At 35.8% G+C, this 21,211-nt stretch overlaps 1 protein-coding gene across 3 annotated transcripts; it reads left to right on the forward strand.

Moving 5' to 3' along the window:
* Positions 1-300: 300 nt before the first annotated feature.
* On the forward strand, positions 301-15,956 carry LOC130049806 (uncharacterized). 3 transcript variants are annotated; one of them, XM_056147849.1, is made up of 3 exons: positions 301-3,392; positions 8,906-8,995; positions 13,577-15,956. In XM_056147849.1, the coding sequence occupies exons 1-2, from the start codon at positions 1,553-1,555 to the stop codon at positions 8,992-8,994; spliced, it is 1,929 nt and encodes a 642-aa protein (XP_056003824.1). In that variant the 5' UTR covers positions 301-1,552; the 3' UTR covers position 8,995; positions 13,577-15,956. The 3 variants fall into 3 exon arrangements, with proteins under 3 accessions (XP_056003824.1, XP_056003825.1, XP_056003826.1); XM_056147850.1 differs by lacking the exon at positions 13,577-15,956 and having other exon boundaries at positions 8,906-9,405; XM_056147851.1 differs by lacking the exon at positions 8,906-8,995 and having other exon boundaries at positions 303-3,392.
* The last annotated feature ends 5,255 nt before the right edge of the window (positions 15,957-21,211 follow it).

The raw sequence follows: 21,211 nt of genomic DNA on the forward strand, positions 1-21,211 counted from the left end.
AACAATTATTGGGTCAAATGCTGTCTGACTTGTTTCATACCCAATGTTAGGTTGTTCTTGGCACACTGATTTTGACTGCGGATAACTCCGTTTACCTGATCAAGATATAGGACTCAGGGTGGATGTGGCCGGTCGACAGGGGATGCTTATTCCTCCTAGGAACCTGATCCCACGTCTGGTGTGTGCAGGGGTTCGTGTTTGCCAAACTATGCATTTTGTATTGATGTCAGGAGTTATGAAATTGATCACTGTTCGTTATCCTTACCTTTCTTTTAAAATTTTCTCAAGAACCACAAAAGTTTAAGAAAATCTAAATGCATAGTGATGTAGAACAGGAAGGTATCTACCACAAATGTACATTTCATGACCCCCGGGGTAGGGATTTTGACCCCAGGGTGAGGCCAAACTTACTATATGGTGTTTATGTGTAAACCACTTAAATAACATATCCCTTAGTAATATTGATACTAAATTGTAACTAAATAAATATTTAGAAAGAGCAATCATTGCTTGGTTTCTACTAATACGAACACCTCTAAATTATACCCCTACCCTTGATTTTATTGACATGGTTCGTCTTCTCCAAGAAGTTTTTTGGGGAAATGGAGATGACTATGGTAATGATATAGTATATGAGTTAATAATATCAAAACATATTCAACAACTATCTATCATAAAAAATGAGACCCTTGTTTACAGTATGTCAAAATATCTGCAATTTGAATAAAAATTGTTATCAGAGTTCAGAACATGACCTTATCTTGAAATTTAACATCATGTCAATTTCTTATCTAGTTCATCAGATTCGCCGCTTCTCTTTGTAATAAATCTAAAATATAATATCATTAAAAATGATCTCCACCAGTGTGTTTAAAAATATCCGCGTACATCAAGCGCACAGAATTCTTTGATACACATGGCTTACGAATGATAGAAGTGCAAACATTTACGATGCCCAACGTTATATGTACGATGCTTCAAAATAATTGTCTTGAAGGTTTTCCTTATAATGCAGACAAAATCGAAGTCGATGAGACTTTTGAAGAGCTACAGTGTAATATTAAGTTCATGTGCTGAACAAATGATATAACTAATGATTTTAGATCTTTATTTTTAACCGCTCTCTTTTTGAAATCATACTTAGTTCAATTAAGAAAATCCACATTTCCTGTTATTCGCTCGCCACATCATTTTTATTTCCTAAATGAAAAATAACACTTATAGAAAAGTTTGCCCTCTCGTTTCTCTTTTTTCTTAGCAAATGCAAAGAAGTATTTTCCAAATTGGAATGGCCTAAGAAGAAATATATTGTTTACTTCAGAACAAATTACCCTAGTGTTGACTTGGATATTAGTGGAAACACAATAATTTTTATTTTTGGCCTTAGCATTCAAGAAATGTACAAGTCAAAAACAGGTTAATTGCTATCAGTGTGTGAAATATGTAGATCACTTGAATGTGTGAAATAAATGTATATTGAGAATAGGTTGATATTTACATGTCAGTTTAATTATTGTAGATTGTGTTCCTAAAGACCCAGACCCTCCACATCATGGACACACTAGGACTCAGCACTCAGCTAAAAGTACGACAATGTTCTCAATGTCAGGGGAACACTGAGTTTTACTGTAACACATGTAAACGTGACCTGTGTTTACAGTGTAAAAAGAAACATGTTACAGAAAACAGCACCAGATATCACAATGTAGTGTTCTATGTAACTCGTTATACTGAGAAGAGTTTTACCACACAGTGTAAACTACGACAATGTTCTCAATGTCAGGGGGACACTGAGTTTTACTGTAACACATGTAAACGTGATCTGTGTTTACAGTGTAAAGAGAAACATGTTATTGATCTACATACCAAACACCATGGTGTTGTGATTTACCGTGAGAACTTTAAATGTGTCCCTTTACGAGAGACCTGCGTCCGACATCCAAACAGAAAATACAGAATGTTTTGTGATCACTGTTACTATTCCGTATGTAAGCGCTGTACAGGTCATAGCACACACGCGCTGGTGGACCTTAGAACAGCCTATCAAACAAAGCGACAACAACACCGAGAAATCATAGACAACATCAGAAGTGAGATTCTCTATAACTGTCGTGTTTTCCTGGCAGGAATCCAAACTGATATCCAAACTTGTCCCCCACAAATCTGTCACCGTCAATCACAGATGTCAACAAAAGCCAAGAGACTGAAAAGTCTTATCGACACTGCGGTATGTGATGTTAAAATAAGATACAGAGGTTTATTGATTGATAGAATACAACAACAGAAGAGAAAAATGAACAGACACCTCACCCACATACAGAACTATGAAAACAGAAATGAACAATCAGCAAACAGAGCGGTACAATTCCTCTTGTTTATAAAGACCAGTCGTGTCCCCCAGATAAAGGACACCCCTAATCTTCCACAACACCTGCTGTTGTCCCTGACTGAGGGATTCAACATAGATGATGTCAGTCAGTTATTGAGGGGAATCCCAGAAATCCAAATGACAACAGGAAAACGACAAGTAGGAATAGACGAGTGTGTGAAACTGATGTCCACACCTGTATTACACACGTCTGTCTGTGTGACAGGTAGTAGTTGTGTGTTACACATATCTCGCGTGATCTCAGACAAGGTCTGGGTCTCTGATTATAACACTCTCATCTTAACCGACACAACAGGAAACACTATACACCGTGTGACAGATATACCAACATCGTATAGAGTAGGACTACACACAGTGAACTGTTTTGGTGAACTGATTTATATAGACAGGAAACATAACGTCAAGAAACTCTCTGTAAACAATAAAATATTTACCGCACTGTTAGAAAGACCATCACCATGGTATCCACGGTGTGTGTACTGCTCCCCGTCCACTGGAGATCTGATGGTCGGGATGTGTAACTATAAAACAAAGACAGGCAAGGTAACCCGGTACAACAGTGGTGGTCAACACATCCTGACCATTCAACACAACAACAACAGTCACACACTGTATAGTGGCCCTTATTATATCACAGAGAATAAGAACGGTGATATTATTGTGTCTGACTGGATTAATTATCTTCGTGGTGCTGTAGTGGTAACAGAGGGCGGGGGGAGACATCGATTCTCCTACACAGGACATCCATCAGGGTCATCGCTAGCACCACGAGGAATTTGTACAGATGCACTGTCACACATCCTGGTGTGTGATGATAACACCCGCTCAGTACAAATGATTGACAAGGACGGCCACTTCCTGTCTCTGCTATTGACACAACTCAGTTTAAACAGACCATTTAGCCTGAATTATGATGATCAAACTCACCTTCTCTGGGTCGGACCATTCAACACCAACACAGTGTCTGTATATAGATATCTACTGAGGAGGTACTCTCTGACTGGTAAGTACCAGTAGTACTGTAGTTTATTGCACTGTGTCAGATATATACAGAGGAGGTACTACAGTAGTTTTCTAGACATGATGACGAACTTGAAATTGACACTGATTACGATCTGTCCACTTTGGAAACTTTGGCAAAACTAATCTCATCTGGACATCACCAATTCATTATCAACAAAGTGATTGTTATAACAACATGTCGCTACTCGTAATTGCATGTACAACTACATGATCAAGATACTCCTAATTACAATTGCAAAGCAAGAGGCAAAAATAACGATGTCGCCTTTTTCAAACATTGACCGTTTGTTTAATTGAGAGCTGGTTTATACAATTGATAATTTTATTTTATTGAAAACCGCCGCAGATTTGAGAGTTTAATTGCGTTAAATTGATAACTTGATTTGGGGTTTCAGTTCCCATTTCAACTGTTTGAAAAAGAATATTTCTATGTAAATGACATTCAGCTCATAAAATGATAAACATGACGATATATTAATAATGGCGGAAATGCGGCAGTCTATAGATCTGTTACAGAAGAAGATGGATGTAGCAATTCGCCGAGCGTCAGCTTGCGAATCGATGCTGGGGACTGTTCTTCGAAACACGAACGTCATTGTCGACATTGCCAGGAATATCAAAAACAAAAAAAAAAAAAAAAACCAGCACGTTGCCAGCAGCGATCACAATATCGTGTGTGATGTATTTGCAGATGTTCCAGATGAGTTCAGATAACAGCATCGCGACTCAGAGAAATACAACGGGATTCAAAAAATGCCGGCAAGTTTGTTGTAAACCTTGCACGAAAACTCTTGATTGAACTATTCGGGGAGGGAAATATACGCTGGACATACAACTGGTATGGCGGAGGGAAACATAACAAGCAGGAACTGGACCAAATAAGGAAGACTGCACTCAAAACTACGTTTGCTATTTTTATCCGGAGTTCAAACCTGAGGACGTTTGAAGAGAGAGGATTGTGACGAGGGTCAACGAGTCACTCCGAAGAAATGACAAAGGAAGCAGGAAGGAGAGTGCAAATACAAGTCTGTTGGATTTATCCATCCCGAGAGCCGAACCAGCTTGTCCTGACGACGTGTACGATTTCACAGACTAAGACATCATGCTGTAAAGTTTGAATATCGTTGACCACAGGTGCATGTATGTAAATACACACCTTTTGTAGAACAGTAGAGAAAAATGCACATACATGTATACTCAGCTTTATTATTATTATTAAATTATGGAAAATGAAAATAATGTATACAATGTATTGTTATTATTACTACAATGGGCTAAGTAATATTTATCTTCTAGAATCCGAGTAATATTCACATTATCTAATAGATGGGTGGTCCTTCTGTCACGAATTTTAAAGGAATTCAATTATATACATGTATTTGTACACATATTTGAAGAAAACATGTATAACACACATATAAAGGTAGGAAAAGGATTAAAGATTTGTATTAGCAAAAATTCTTTATAAAATGAGAGAGAGAGAGAGAGAGAGAGAGAGAGAGAGAGAGAGAGAGAGAGAGAGAGAGAGAGAGAGAGCTTTTTAACATTACTGACTGGGGGAAAGCGGTCACAGGTATGTGTATATTTGTTACATAACAATTCCTGTATGCTTCAACGCCCACCATCAATCGGCGCACGCGTTACCCGTAAAACAGCAAAACTTAATTATCCCTGGCAGTATCTATCACATATTGGTGGCTGTATAAAAGCAAATGTTAAAACAGGAAAAGGATTAGAGATCTGATTAGCAAACTCTTTATAAAATGAGAGAGAGAGAGAGAGAGAGAGAGAGAGAGAGAGAGAGAGAGAGAGAGAGTATTTAACATTATTGACTTTATCAAATCAAGTCTGTGTATTTGAAAACTCGGGTGCGCGCCTTAATAGGAAGCATTACGCAACCATAAAGGAACAAGGGTGATCTTCACATTGACTTGAAATACATTGATAACCAAAATCTGCGTTTGTCAACGGAAAGAATGAATTATACAACTAAAATGTATTAATACAAATACGAAATCAATGTTTGGACAAGTTCTTTTTAAGTTTTATGAGTTGCACCCACTCTCTGCACAATTTTAAAATATCACTTGTGCTTGTCAATAATCTTAGACAATTGTAAAATGAAGTAATCTCCCCCAACCCGCTCCCTTACCACACTTTACAGCTGTAAAATCCGGAGGTTCGCATGAAGTTGTCCACAACCCCCCTTCAATTCCTGGATCCGGAGAGATATATTATCTTATCTGTGCTGGCCATGTTTCTGGGACAGAATTTACAAAGAGTCGAAGGGACAACTGTGTCAAATGGTCAAACCTGTGTATCACAGTACAACACAACGTTTAAAACTACCAGAGAAACCTGCGTCTTACAAAGCAGGCAACGAAGTACATGTAGATCATGAACGTATCCAAATAGATACGGGTGGATTAAATGAATTTTTCTTTTTAAATCAGGATTTTATTCTTTTCTTATTGGTGAAATCGTTCATTTGATTTCATCCCCCGTAGAACTCATACAATTAATTATTTTATTCAATTTTGAAATTCATGAAATGTATGTACATGTGAAGGAAAGACAGGTGTCCATACACGTGGAACTTGCATGTTTGATCCCTGCAGCATGCTAACTTGAAAACTCGTCACTGTAAATAATGATTGGCATAAATAAAAAGTACAAAATTTCTGATCAATTTCTTATGGAAAAAATGGTTCCAGAAATGTTAACTTTTAACTTAAACTGCTGATTCCCGATTTATTAAATTTCAGCACACGCAATTCGTGATCATCGCAGGAAAAAAAGTTTTCTTAAGTTGTCAATTATTCGGTTAACTACCGTACATATATGTTCTAAAAAATTTTGAAAATTAATTTGCAAACATATACGATTTAAATTCTACTATTTAATTCATTCTACATATATTAATAAGAAGTAAGCGTCATCAACTATCAACAGTGTAAATACAGGTACATTTGTAACTCACACCCGCCGCGGTATAAACGTGGTCCCGCGAAGCCCCACTATGAAAGACCACGACGGTGTAATGCGGAAAGGATTAACTTCTCGTCGCGGTGACGCGGGTAAATAGGAGAACCGCGATAGCTGTACTGACTGGTAAGTACTAGTAGTACTGTAGTTTATTGTACTATGTCAGATATATAAAGATGAGGTACTCTCTTTCTGTAGCTTATTGTACTGTATCAGACACATATAAAGGCGGTACTATATGACAGGTAAGTATTATGTAAAACTTATACGGTATAAATTTTGATGCACCAGATGCGCATTTCGACAAATATTGTCTCTTCAGCTCAACCAAAATGTTTAAAATCCGAAATAACAATAAAGTTTTAGATTTATTATAGGGAAAAACAGTGTGCCAAAAAAGTGTATGAGATATATATACAAAGGAGATATTGTCTGACTGGTAATTACTAGTAGTACTGTAGTTTATTGTACTATATCAGATCTATACAGAGGAGGAACTCACTAACTGATAAGTACTAGTAGTACTGTAGTTTATTGTACTATACCAGATCTATACAGACGAGGTACTCTCTGACTGGTAGGTACAAGTAGTACTGTAGTTTATTGTACTATATCAGATCTATACAGAGGGGGTACTCTCTGACTGGTAAGTACTAGTAGTACTGTAGTTTATTGTACTATATCAGATATATACAGAGGAGGTACTCTCTGACTGGTAAGTACTAGTAGTACTGTAGTTTATTGTACTATATCAGATCTATACAGAGGAGGTACTCTATGACTGGTAAGTACTAATAGTACTGTAGTTTATTGTACTATATCAGATCTATACAGAGGATGTACTCTATGACTGGTAAGTACAAGTAGTACTGTAGTTATTTTACTATATCAGATCTATACAGAGGAGGTACTCTCTGACTGGTAAGTACTAATAGTACTGTAGTTTATTGTACTATATCAGATCTATACAGAGGATGTACTCTCTGACTGGTAAGTACTAGTAGTACTGTAGTTTATTGTACTATATCAGATCTATACAGAGGAGGTACTCTCTGACTGGTAAGTACTAGTAGTACTGTAGTTTATTGTACTATACCAGATCTATACAGACGAGGTACTCTCTGACTGGTAGGTACAAGTAGTACTGTAGTTTATTGTACTATATCAGATCTATACAGAGGGGGTACTCTCTGACTGGTAAGTACTAGTAGTACTGTAGTTTATTGTACTATATCAGATATATACAGAGGAGGTACTCTCTGACTGGTAAGTACTAGTAGTACTGTAGTTTATTGTACTATATCAGATCTATACAGAGGAGGTACTCTATGACTGGTAAGTACTAATAGTACTGTAGTTTATTGTACTATATCAGATCTATACAGAGGATGTACTCTATGACTGGTAAGTACAAGTAGTACTGTAGTTATTTTACTATATCAGATCTATACAGAGGAGGAACTCTCTGACTGGTAAGTACTAGTAGTACTGTAGTTTTTTGTACTATATCAGATCTATACAGAGGAGGTACTCTCTGACTGGTAAGTACTAATAGTACTGTAGTTTATTGTACTATATCAGATCTATACAGAGGATGTACTCTCTGACTGGTAAGTAATAGTAGTACTGTAGTTTATTGTACTATATCAGATCTATACAGAGGAGGTACTCTCTGACTGGTAAGTACTAGTAGCACTGTAGTTTATTGTACTATATCAGATCTATACAGAGGAGGTACTCTCTGACTGGTAAGTACTAATAGTACTGTAGTTTATTGTACTATATCAGATCTATACAGAGGGGGTACTCTCTGACTGGTAAGTACAAGTAGTACTGTAGTTTATTGTACTATATCAGATATCTACAGACGAGGTGCTCTCTGACTGGTAAGTACAAGTAGTACTGCAGTTTATTGTACTATATCAGATCTATACAGAGGGGGTACTCTCTGACTGGTAAGTACAAGTAGTACTGTAGTTTATTGTACTATATCAGATATCTACAGAGGAGGTGCTCTCTGACTGGTAAGTACAAGTAGTACTGTAGTTTATTGTACTATATCAGATCTATACAGAGGGGGTACTCTCTGACTGGTAAGTACAAGTAGTACTGTAGTTTATTGTACTATATCAGATATATACAGAGGAGGTACTCTCTGACTGGTAAGTACTAGTAGCACTGTAGTTTATTGTACTATATTGGATGTATACATAGGGGGTACTCTCTGACTGGTAAGTACTAGTAGTACTGTAGTTTATTGTACTATATCAGATCTATACAAGGGAAGTACACTCTAATCCTAACTCTGACCCTCCATTTAGTACTTTAGTAGGGGCAGAGGGGAACAATCGAGTGGTTCAGGGCATAAAACATCAGTGTGCGAGCTTTGCTTCTTGATAGCCCCCCCCCCCCCCCCCCCGCCCCTTTATGATGTGTGATATTCTTTTGGCTCTTTTATATTTTTTGTTTTGTTTTTGATGTTTTCTGCCACACTCACCAATTTTTCAGATATATGGTGGCGCCCAGTTTTTTATTGGTGGAAGAGAGAACCCAGATACAATGTACCTGGGAAGAGACCACTGACTTTCCGAAAGTAAAGTGAGAAACTATTAAAACAGAACTGAAAAACTGGACAGTTATCATTCGACCACCTAAATAAAAATATGTTTTCTTCATTTTGAAATACTTTTTGGGTGGATGTGTTTTCTTTATACGACGGATATTAAACGTATCTAAGCTGTTAGATACTTCATTCTCGTTATTAAGCGTATTTAAGCTGTTAGATACTTCGTTTTCCTTATTAAACGTATTTAAGCTGTTAGATACTTCGTTCTCGTTATTAAGCGTATTTAAGGTGCTAGATACTCCGTTCTCGTTATTAAGCGTATATAAGCTGTTAGATACTTCATTCTCGTTATTAAGCATATTTAAGCTGTTAGATACTTCATTCTCGTTATTAAGCATATTTAAGCTGTTAGATACTTCATTCTCGTTATTAAGCGTATTTAAGCTGTTAGATACTTCGTTTTCGTTATTAAACGTATTTAAGCTGTTAGAGACTTCTTTCTCGTTATTAAGCGTATTTAAGCGGTTAGATACTTCATTCTCGTTATTAAGCATATATAAGCTGCTAGATACTCCGTTCTCGTTATTAAGCATATATAATATGTTAGATACTTCACTCTCGTTATCAAGCGTATTTAAGCTATTAGATACTCCGTTCTCTTTATCAAGCGTATATAAGCTGTTCGATACTTTGTTCTCGTTATTAAGCGCATTTAAGCTGTTAGATAATCCGTTCTCGTTATTAAGCGTATATAAGCTGTTCGATACTTCGTTCTCCATATTAAGCGTATTTAAGCTGTTAGATACTTTGCTCTCGTCATTAAGCGTATTTAAGCTGTTAGATACTTCGTTCTCGTTATTAAGTGTATTTAAGCTGCTAGATACTTCATTCTCGATATTAAGTGATTTTAAGCTGATAGATACTCCGTTCTCTTTATCAAGCATATATAAGCTGTTAGATACTCCGTTCTCTTTATCAAGCGTATATAAACTGTTAGATACTTTGTTCTCGTTATTAAGCGTATTTAAGCTGTTAGATACTTCGTTCTCGTTATTAAGCGTATTTAAGCTATTAGGTACTTCATTCTCGTTATTAAGCGTATATAAGCTGTTAGATACTTCATTCTCGTTATTAAGCGTATTTAAGCTGTTAGATACTTCGTTCTCGTTATTAAGAGTATTTAAGCTGTTAGATACTTAATTCTCGTTATTAAGCGTATATAAGCTATTAGATACTCCGTTCTCGTTATTAAGCGTATATAAGCTGTTAGATACTTCGTTCTCTTTATTAAGCGTATTTAAGCTGTTAGATACTTCGTTCTCGTTATTAAGCGTATTTAAGCTATTAGATACTTCATTCTCGTTATTAAGCGTATTTAAGCTGTTAGATACTTCGTTCTCGTTATTAAGCGTATTTAAGCTGTTAGATACTTCGTTCTCGTTATTAAGCGTATATAAGCTGTTAGATACTCCGTTCTCGTTATTAAGCGTATTTAAGCTGTTAGATACTTAATTCTCGTTATTAAGCGTATATAAGCTATTAGATACTCCGTTCTCGTTATTAAGCGTATTTAAGCTGTTAGATACTTCGTTCTCTTTATTAAACGTATTTAAGCTGATAGATACTTCGTTCTCGTTCTCGTTAGATATTGATCGAGAACATGCAAGATTCTCAACATTGAAATTTCCGTACGGAAGATCAACACTGAAAAACGTCAAAAGTTTAATTGAAATTGTGCAATGTTTGAGGAATTTCTCTGCCCTGTTTTGAAATATTGCAAATGTTTAATTGACACTGGAATCATGGTTAATTGGTATGGATTAAGTTATATTTTACCCGTATATATTTAAATTTCATTTTTTTTACGGTAAACTAGTCTTGTCGCATGATCTCTGCGTAACTGAGGTGTCTCCCTTGTTTATCTGATTTGCATATCGCTAATTATAGACAACAGGACAACTGTTGACGTAACAGAAGAAATTTAACAATCTTTCAGATAATATTAAGATGATATTTCCATCGATGAATGCTTCGTGTTCATTTTTTAAAATAGAATTTCAAGCATTTTGACGTGCCAAATGGTCAGGGAATTAATAAAACGAATTGATGATAAAACTGACATCTTTCTTGTGATAGCAGCGAAGAAATGGTCTACCACGAAATGACATGGGTTCAAATTGTTTTTTCTCAAACTGTTCATAAGTACCCCTCATACTTCTTGGGATGAACAAGAGATAGCACCAAACCGCGCATGTTTGTTTGAATATCTAGCTAGCTAGGTTCACTTCAGTGCACCCTTAGGGTCATAGGGGTTAAGCAAAATTTAAGAAACTGCCATATATTGACCCATATGGAAAATCCCTCTCAACAACTGCACATTTGCAAGGTAAACTAAATGCATAATCGTGTAGAGCAGGGTGGCCTCTAGTAAAATTGTAAATTGTGTTATCCCTGGAGTAGGGGTTCGGACTCCATGATAGTGCTAAGCTTGATGTATATAACGTATATGTGTAAAACATCTAGAAAACAAATTTACTGCTAATGATATTAAACTGAAACAAAACAGATTGGTAGTCCTTATATATTGTCTTTTTGAACAAAATTGTTTCGAAACCAACTCCTGGGTTTTTACTCTAGGACAGGCAAACATTAGTCTTATTGTGATAATCTTACATATTATAATATGTAAAGCATTTTATCAGCATAGATACTTTGGGGGATCTTTCAAGTTTTAAGACCACATCTTTGATATTGTCGCTGAATATTTTAATTTAGCTTGTATTTTTTGTAGATTGCATAGCCCTTATGCCTAGTGCTACTTTTAAGTAATACTAAGGTGACTGATAAAGCATCTTGTCTTTGGAAATATTGTTTATCATTATTTTTATGCCCCCGGGATCAATGATTTTGGGGCGTATAGTTTTTTGCATGTCCGTCTGTCTGTATGCCTGCCAGTCTGAAATATAACTTTAAATTTGGTCATACATTTTTCACCAGTAGAAGTAGACATTTCATATTTAGTATATTGGTTTATTCCTTGTGGAAAGACCTTTCCATTGGTACCAAAGAATTTTACCTGGTGACCGTTACATTGACCTTTGACCTGCATTCAGAAAACAAATTTGATTTAAGTCATATCTACCGAATCCTTAAATGTGCTGCTTTCATATTTAGCACGTGTATTTCCTGTGAGAAGACCTTTTTATTAGTTTCAGATTTTTCGACCTTGTGACCTTAAAACTTACCATTGACCTAGTTTTTAGAAATTAGAAAAAAACCTTTAATTTTGGTCATATTCTTATAAACTGCAAAAGAGCTCCAATTTAATATTGTATTCCTTGCAGCCAACATTTACATTGGTTCCAAAATATTTGACCTGCTGACTTTTACAATAACATTTGACCTACATTTAGAAAATGTTAATGTAAGCAATAACTATCAAATCGTTGGAGGCACTGATTTAATGTTTAGCATGTGTATTTCTTGCACGGAAATATCTTTTCATTGGAACCAAACATGCTGACTTTGTGACCTTGAAATTAACCTTGACATAAAATGTGAACTGTATGAAAGTTACCTCACATTCCCAGTATTGCTATAAAAGTTTCAGCTACAATGTCTTACAGTTCCAGTTTGTTGTAATCTGAGGACATCAGTGTTTCACAAACACATCTTGTTCATTCAATTTTAAGTCTCACTAAATTGTCACTATTTGTACCAGATGCAATACGACACAACCCTCAGCATAAAACATATTGTTACCTAATTAATTAACACAGTCTTATTTAAAGGAATCGTGTGTAAGATGCAAGGCGAAGATAACGAACAGTGATCAATCTCATAACTCCTACAAGCAACACAAAATAGATAGTTGGGCAAACACGGACCCCTGGACACACCAGATTTATTACTTTTATCTAACTGTTTATTTGACCGCATTTAGGGGCACTTCCTTACTTTGATCATGTGAGTTTCTGTCATTATGATGCTGACAGATGTAATGAGTTTCTGTAATAGAGCTAAGTAAATGAAATCTAGTGCATTATGTAAGAGTAGTGTTTAATTTGTTTTGTGCTTAATTGTTGGAGTGAGGTACAGGATTGACGTTTTTAAGTCATATCCTGAAGACCGGTGACTCACGTTTAAATGTTGAGTGTTTGAAGGAGCAATTAAATTTCCCTGTAGACATGCCATGAGTGGGGCTCGCAACCTTCTGGTCATAAACGCTCTACTACTGAGAGATTGTGACTGTCTATCCACGGATATAAGAAGCGGGAGTGAATATTGTGTACTTAGAAAAATAAGACTCAATAATAAACTTGGCATGCTGATTAAACACTTTTATAACACTAGTATTTAGCAATAGGTGGGAAACAGAAAATATGAGACAAACAATATGGTCCATGGATCTCTGACCTTACAAATCGCACAATGTATGTCATTTACAACGAATGCCACAACATATAGAACTCAGTCTGGTAGACTAGGCCCACTTGTAGAGAATCTAAATAATGTACAACTGATTCAAACTTCAACATACACTAGACAAAATGTTTGCATTGTTTAGAATCTACGATTGATTGACCCCTTTTCCTGTTTTATTAAACCTTAAGATAATCCAGTCACAGATGAGCGGATCATGGAAGCGTCAGGTTATGACGGGATTCAGAATTAGGATCAGAGCTGGAAATGAGTGAAGAGTCCGAGTCTGAAGAAAACAGCGAGGATCTGAAGTCTGATGATAGCAGCAAGGAATCTGATCCTGATGACGAGGACACTGCTGAATCAGGGACCAGTGAAGAAAATGGTGTAGAGCAAAACGGTCATGATAAGAATTTAGAGGAGACCAACGAGGATAAAGATGAATAAGAAATGTCCGGGTAATGATAGTGAGATAATAAAGATCTGTCCGAAGGAACGGACTAGGTTAAATAAGTGTCATTTCTGGCCCTGAAATTCTAGCATAATTTGCTTTCTATGAGATACAGTCATTTCCAATTTGAAATAATCAAAAACTAAAATTAAGTGTTTTCTCTTTTAGAATTTTGTATAATGAAGTTCGTGACCTTTCTTCAATGTGTTTTAGAATTTTGTATAATGACGTTCGTGACCTTTGTTCAATGTGTTTTAGATTTTTGTAGAATGAAGTTCGTGACTTTTCTTCAATGTGTTTTAGAATTTTGTATAATGAAGTGCGTGACTTTTCTTCAATGTGTCCTATAAGAAATACAAAATAGATAGTTGGGCAAACACGGAACCCTGGACACACCAGAGGTGGAATCAGGTGCCTAGGAAAAGTAAGCATCCCCGGTGGACCGGTCACACCCGCCGTGAGCCCTATATCCTGACCAGGTAAACGGAATTATCCGCAGTCAAAATCAGTGTGCCAAGAACGGCTGAACAATCGGTATAAAACACGTCAGACAGCATTTGACCCGATGATAGGGTGTATTGACAAACTAGATCGTATTTTCCACCATAGAATTAGCGAAATGCTGACTTCATTCGAGACTGTTGAAACACCTCTACCTCTGGTATGTCCAGGGGTCTGTGTTTGCCCAACTATCTGTTTTGTATTGCTTATAGGAGTTATGAGATTGATCACTGTTTGTTGTGTTCACCTTTCACACTGTAGATTCAAGGCGATTTTAAGTCACGCCTTCCGGGGCTGTGGAGGAGCAACAATAGGTCATACAATATCTATATGGATATTAATTGGAAAGTCATTTTATAATCATTTTTTTTTCAAGAAAAAAAGGATGATGAATAACTATATTAATTTGCAAGGACACCAAAGCGATGCACATTCAAGTTTGTTCAGATTATGGCCTTCTGAAGTAGGATGGGGCCACCATAGGGGATCAAATTGTGTAGGAAATGTCTTTAAATTCTTTATTTAAACAACAACAGGGTCATGTTTGTTAATTCCAAGACCCTTGGTTAGGGTGATGCCACAATGGGAGATTGAAATTTTATTTCGAAATATAATGGGAATATGCCAGTTTCGAGATAAGAGCTCTTCTGTGTAGGAAGTATATTTAGTAGAACGTGGAGGGCCTAAATGGGACGGAGTGAACTTATCGTCAGTGAGAAAGACGACAAAATGTATTAAAAGCGGCGTCTCTTTAAATACGTAAACGTTGAAAATACAAAATACTATCGAAAGGAATGTTTTACTGAAGCCGAAACATAACAACACTGTCATATTTGAAAGTAATATCCTGGATACCATACCAACTACCAACGAAATTACATGGTATGATAAAATGACATGGTCTATGGTGATCAGGTCTTCCAAAAGTCTGTTGGAATTCCTATGGGCACAAATTGTGCTCTTTTGTTAGCCGGCCTATTTTTATAGTCATATGATGCAACATTTATTCAAAAACGTCTACGTAAGAAGAAAAAAATCTCTTGCTGCAGCCTTCAGTTCAACTTCTAGCTATATCGACGAAATATTATCGATCAACAATGATAATTTCCAGTCATAACTCGATTCAATATATCCTAGTGAACTCGAAATAAAAGAAACCACGGAGTCGTCAACTTCTGCTTCATACATTCAAATTTATGACAAACGGGATGATTTCAGCTTCTCCATCGTCATCTTCCTATAATCATGCAGCGATATTCCATTATCACCTGTATATTGTGTTTACATCCCTCCCTTGATCCGATACGAAGATATTGTCCTTTGTATGGTAAGATTTTAAATCAAAGCAGTTTACTGACAAACAAGTTAATGGTGCAGGGGTTCCAGTAGGGCTGGGACGATTCAGGGTTAGCTCGATTCGGTTCGGTTTCGATTCAGAACAGCACGGTTCGGTTATTTTCGATTCGGTTCATGTTAGGTCCAATTTATCTAATGACACCACAGAAATTAACAATTTTAATGAGTAGCATATTTGATTTTATTTTATTCAAGTTATATAACTATATGTCGTCATTTGTAAACATCATGTCTATTTATAATGGCATTTTATAACTTTGATAGAAAAAAGAAAACACTGACAGTCTATCAAAATTTGTTATATTAATGTGCTACATATAAGTATTGGATTATTAAACAAATCTATAATGAATCTAAAATGTATATGATATTGTTTTCATTGATATGCAAAAATTCAATAATTCTATCAATTGAGAGTCTTTGAAAATCTCTCCTTTGTTGATTTACTTCTCTCATATTAACTGTCAAATCTGTTTCATTACCTACGATGTTGATTTCATTCCACCACTGACAGAAATACTATATGTCATGTAAAGATAAACTGCAATGATCTTACGGACCATATTCTGTTGGTATATGAGTGGTGAAAATGCTAACTCTCAACACAGTAGTGATTTAAATCTCTGTTGCATAAATCTCCACATGTTTTCAACATCACTCGGACGCCATATTTGTTGTTTTGGTGTAAGTAAAATCTAAACCGAACCGAACCGAAATCCGGAATTTGTAATCGGTGCATCGAATCGAATGGTATGAATCGCGGTGCACCGAAATTTTCGGTGCACCGCACAGCCCTAGGTTCCAGCAGTCTCGTTTAAAGTCAGCATTTGCTAATTCTATGGTCGTTAAAACGATCAAGTTAGCCAATACAACCTACCATTTGGTCAAATGCTATCTGACGTGGTTCATGACGATTGTTCGGCCGTTCTTAGCACATTGATTTTGACTTCAAAACGAATAACCCCGTTTATCTGATCAAGATATGAGGCTCACGGCGGGAGTGATCGGTCGAAAGGAGATGCATACTCCTCCTTTCCACCTACTTCCACCTCTGATGTATCCAGGGGTCCATGTTTGCCCAACTATCTATTTTGTATTGCTTATAGGGGTCATGAGATTGATAGCTGTTTGTTATTTTCACCTTTCATGAAGCAAAAACAACAAAATAAGTAAGGAGATATTACTTGAGAGTATACTTACAGTGAGCGTTTTGTAGTTACCGCGATAGCGTCAAACAGAATCGTCATACAAATACTCTGACACGGTAACGATGATTGCCGAACAAAATGTCGGGTTGCTGAGACAAAGGTTATGGAAAGATGGAAATTGACGTGATTAACCAAACAATTTGCATGGTTGGTTTTTTTGTTTTTGTTTTTTTTTTAAATATTATATCGTTTCATGAATGACTTGTAGTACTATAAGTGTAAAAAAAAAAAAAAAAAAAGTAATAGTTACGCAAATGTGCCCTGAAATGAGATTTTGATATTGATTTTTCTTACGAATTGGCATGTTAAATATTGTTTACAAATCCGACTCGTTCACAGTGCCTCTCTTCCGCATTATTCCGAACTGGTAACTTCCGAAGTCAACGTAAACTTGGGACCACGAACAGGAATTGCTGTCAGAAAGACAACAATTCATGAATAGATACTTTCTCTCATCTAACGGGTCCATTGGTACAGATTCACTCTGATTCAATTAAATTATGTTTAACCAAACTCACATATGTCTTTCTAGTACAGCATGTATTGCTGTAAGGTAATGCCGTCATGTTTTAACTATATCTTTACCGCAAGGTCGATTGTTTCATACCATGTTATTTGACCTTTTGACCTTCACCTTGGAGTTTGGCTTATTTTTTCGGAAACTTAACCTGTTCAGTGGCTAATAACATATTTAAGGTAGAGCGTTAATATTTTGGACACGAATATCTTATGGTAAGCCCTTTTCATTCATAAATAAGCACCATATCAAGCATTGGTATTTGTTTGTACTCGCAATGTTGTACATTGTAAGCACGATTTATATTATTACCACCTGCCTTCTTGTTCGTATAGATGAACACTGTACAAAATATTATTGTTTGTTTGTATAGATAAGCACTGTACAAAATATTATTGTTTGTTTGTATATATAAGCACTGTACAAAATATTATTGTTTGTTTGTGTATATAAGCACTGTATAAAATATTATTGTTTGTTTGTATAGATAAGCACTGTATAAAGCATTAGTATTGTTTGTGTATATAATCACTGTATTAAATATTAGTAATTGTTTGTTTGTGTACATAAGCACCGTATACAATATTCATAATTGTTTGGGGTTTTTTTTCGGGGGGGGGGGGGTGTGCATATAAGCACTGTACGATATTAGTAATTGTTTGTTTGTGTATATAAGCACTGTAAAATATTAGTAATTGTTTGTTTGTGTATATAAGCACTGTAAAATATTAGTAATTGTTTGTTTGTGTATATACGTACTGTAAAATATTAGTAATTGTTTGTGTGTGTATATAAGCACTGTAAAATATTAGTAATTGTTTGTTTGTGTATATAAGGTATGTATAATCTATTAGTAATCGGTTGTTTGTATGAAATGTGTATATATTAGCACGATATAAAATATTAGTAATTGTTTGTTTGTGTATGTAAGCACTGTATGAAATATTAGTAATTGTTTGTTCGTATTAACTATTGTTTGTTTGTTTATAAGCACTATATAAGAAAAAAATGCATTGACCTTGAAGACTAGTATATCATTAATATATCATCTTGAGACCTCTAAACTATGTTAAAACATTATTCTAAATTAACATAAGTTCGGATTCGCATAGCTCTCTATGTTGCGATATCAGAATTTCTAGAATGCGGCTTCAATTTGTCTGACCTTGAAAAATATATTCGCAAATTCTATGGTCGTTATAGCGATCTAGTTCGTCAATACAACCTATCATTGGGTCAAATGCTGTCTGACGTGTTTCATGCCGATTGTTAAGCCGTTCTTGGCACACTGGTTTTGACTGCGGATGACTCCGTTCACCTGAACAGGATATAGGGCTCACGGCGGGTGACAGGGGATGCTTACTCCTCCTAGGCACCTGATCCCACCTCTGGTGTGTCCAGGGGTCCGTGTTTGCCCAACTATCTATTTTGTATTGCTTGTAGGAGTTATGAGATTGATCACTGTTCGTTATCTTCACCTTGCATATACAATATCAGTAATTGTTTGTTTGTGTATGTAAGCACCTTATACATCATTAGTAATTGTTTGTTTGTGTATATAATCACTGTATAAAATATTAGTAATTGTTTGTGTATATAAGCAATGTATAAATATTAGTAATTGTTTGTGTATATGGGCACCGTATAAAATATTAGTAATTGTTTGTGTATATGGGCACCGTATAAAATATTAGTAATTGTTTGTGTATATGGGCAATGTATAAAATATTAATAATTGTTTGTGTATATGGGCACCGTATAACATATTAGTAATTGTTTGTGTATATGAGCACCGTATAAAGTTTTGCTGTTCTTTTGCTGATATATAAAAGCATTATTCCAAACATTCATATTTATTTATTTGTTTGTATATATAAACATTATGTAAAATAGTGATAACTGTTTCCTTGTTTGTATATTGTCGTACATGACCGTTCTAAATTTTCAAAATTTCCCCCTAATGTAGATACGTTAGTCGCAAACTTCAAGTTGAATGCTTCTAAATGTGTTTTCTGGGTGGTGCTTACTGTAGCCGCAGAAACTTCCGCTATCTTGGCATCCCCAGACACTTCACTCGAGAATTAAAGGCCTGATTTGTGTACACCCAGGATGATAACATTCACGTGACGTGCTTAAATGGGGACGGCATACAGGGAAGTGATTGCGTTTTGATAGCGGCTTTACTCACCAGATATCCAAACTTCACGGACGTAACCGTACACCTAGCCGGCCGAATTGTATATAAATGTAAATCTAGATTAACTACATTTAACTCTACAGAGGACAGAGCAACAGTTCAATGATAGTGGAGTGGACAATTTAAGGTAAATATTTATATCTATACACAGTTTCAAATAAAACGGTGAAAATAACGAACTAAAACTGCCCATCAAGATCCGGGTTCACAGCGCATGTGACCGGTTTCACTAGAAAAGAATGTGAATATAATGAACAATGCTCAATCTCATAACTCGAATGCGAAATATGAAATTAGACAAATACTAACCCCTGGATACACCAGAGGTGGGATCATGTGTCGAAGAGCAGTAAGCATCCCCTCTCCATCGGTCACACCCACCATGAGCTCTATATCTTCATCAGGTAAACGGAGTAATCTGTAGTCAAAATCAGTGTGCCAATAACGGCCTCACAATTGGTATGAAAAGTCATACAGCATTTGACCCAATGACAGGTTGTATTTGCAAACTACATCATTATATCTACCATGGAATTGGGGAAATGTTGACTTTGAACGTGACTGTTGGAACTGAAATTGCTTACCCCAATCATGTAAAAACAAAAACCAGTATTCCACCTAGTGTTACGTTTAATTTGTAAATTATATAGTTATAATGATCCTAGACTGTGTGAAATGGAATGGTTTAAACTTGCCTATTTGTCAATGGCCCGATTTGATATTCGTTTATATAATGTGTATACATTATGATGTTTTTACAAACAGTGTGGAGGGTGGAAAGAGTACAAACAGTCGTCACAACCTACCCGTTTCTTTACAATGTTTGCATATTACTCATTGAAAACAAAGTCTTAGCTAAATATAAAGTGACTTACGTCCACATTTATTGATATTTCATTTAGTATTACTAGATGAATACCTGCGTAAATATGGGGAACACCATGTTGTATGCGTTTATACATTATTGCAATTCATGAAGATACAACGCCGCCACCTTATTTCTTTTCTTTTTTCAATATACATGTAATCCATCGCATTCGTGTAGATCCGCCAAAGCACAATCGCTAATCTACCCCTCCTTATCACAATGTAATTTATCTAAAAGGAAAATAGGTATTCAATAACTTGCACGTTAATTGCAAATAAAATAAAATGAATTATAACTTACAGACTACAACTCATACATCAAATTCGTATGATTTAATCTATCTTTCATTTCGCGTAAATTATATTTCACGGGTAAATGATGTCAGTTATTTAACGTTAATTATGCGGCAATCGCTGTTCACGTCCAATCTACGAAAATCCATAAAATTCATGTAGAATGCAAACTTTAATTTCTGGGGCGATACCACTATCTGTGTTCGTGACAATTTTGTTATTTAGTTTAGGTAGAAACCACACTGAACCATCTTATCAAATCAGTGTGCACGTGCGGATCTTGTCAAATTTAAATTTCGCCACACGTTGACCTCTTCCAAGGGTCCTTATGCAGACGTCGTTTTGGAAAATTATTTGAAAACATTCTTATTTTTATATCCAATGTGTCAGTTGTACTTTTAGTATTGAAACAATATCTCGTGGGTAACACATGGA

Source organism: Ostrea edulis, chromosome 8 (genome assembly GCF_947568905.1).
Source record: "Ostrea edulis chromosome 8, xbOstEdul1.1, whole genome shotgun sequence".
In the NCBI taxonomy this organism is placed as follows: domain Eukaryota; kingdom Metazoa; phylum Mollusca; class Bivalvia; order Ostreida; family Ostreidae; genus Ostrea; species Ostrea edulis.

Excerpts from the sequence above, each read along its gene's own strand:
- LOC130049806 (XM_056147849.1), top strand. The coding sequence starts at position 1,553 with ATGGACACACTAGGACTCAGCACTCAGCTAAAAGTACGACAATGTTCT. Across the intron at positions 3,393-8,905 it reads GAGGAGGTACTCTCTGACTG|ATATATGGTGGCGCCCAGTT; the intron begins GTAAGTACCAGT and ends CCAATTTTTCAG.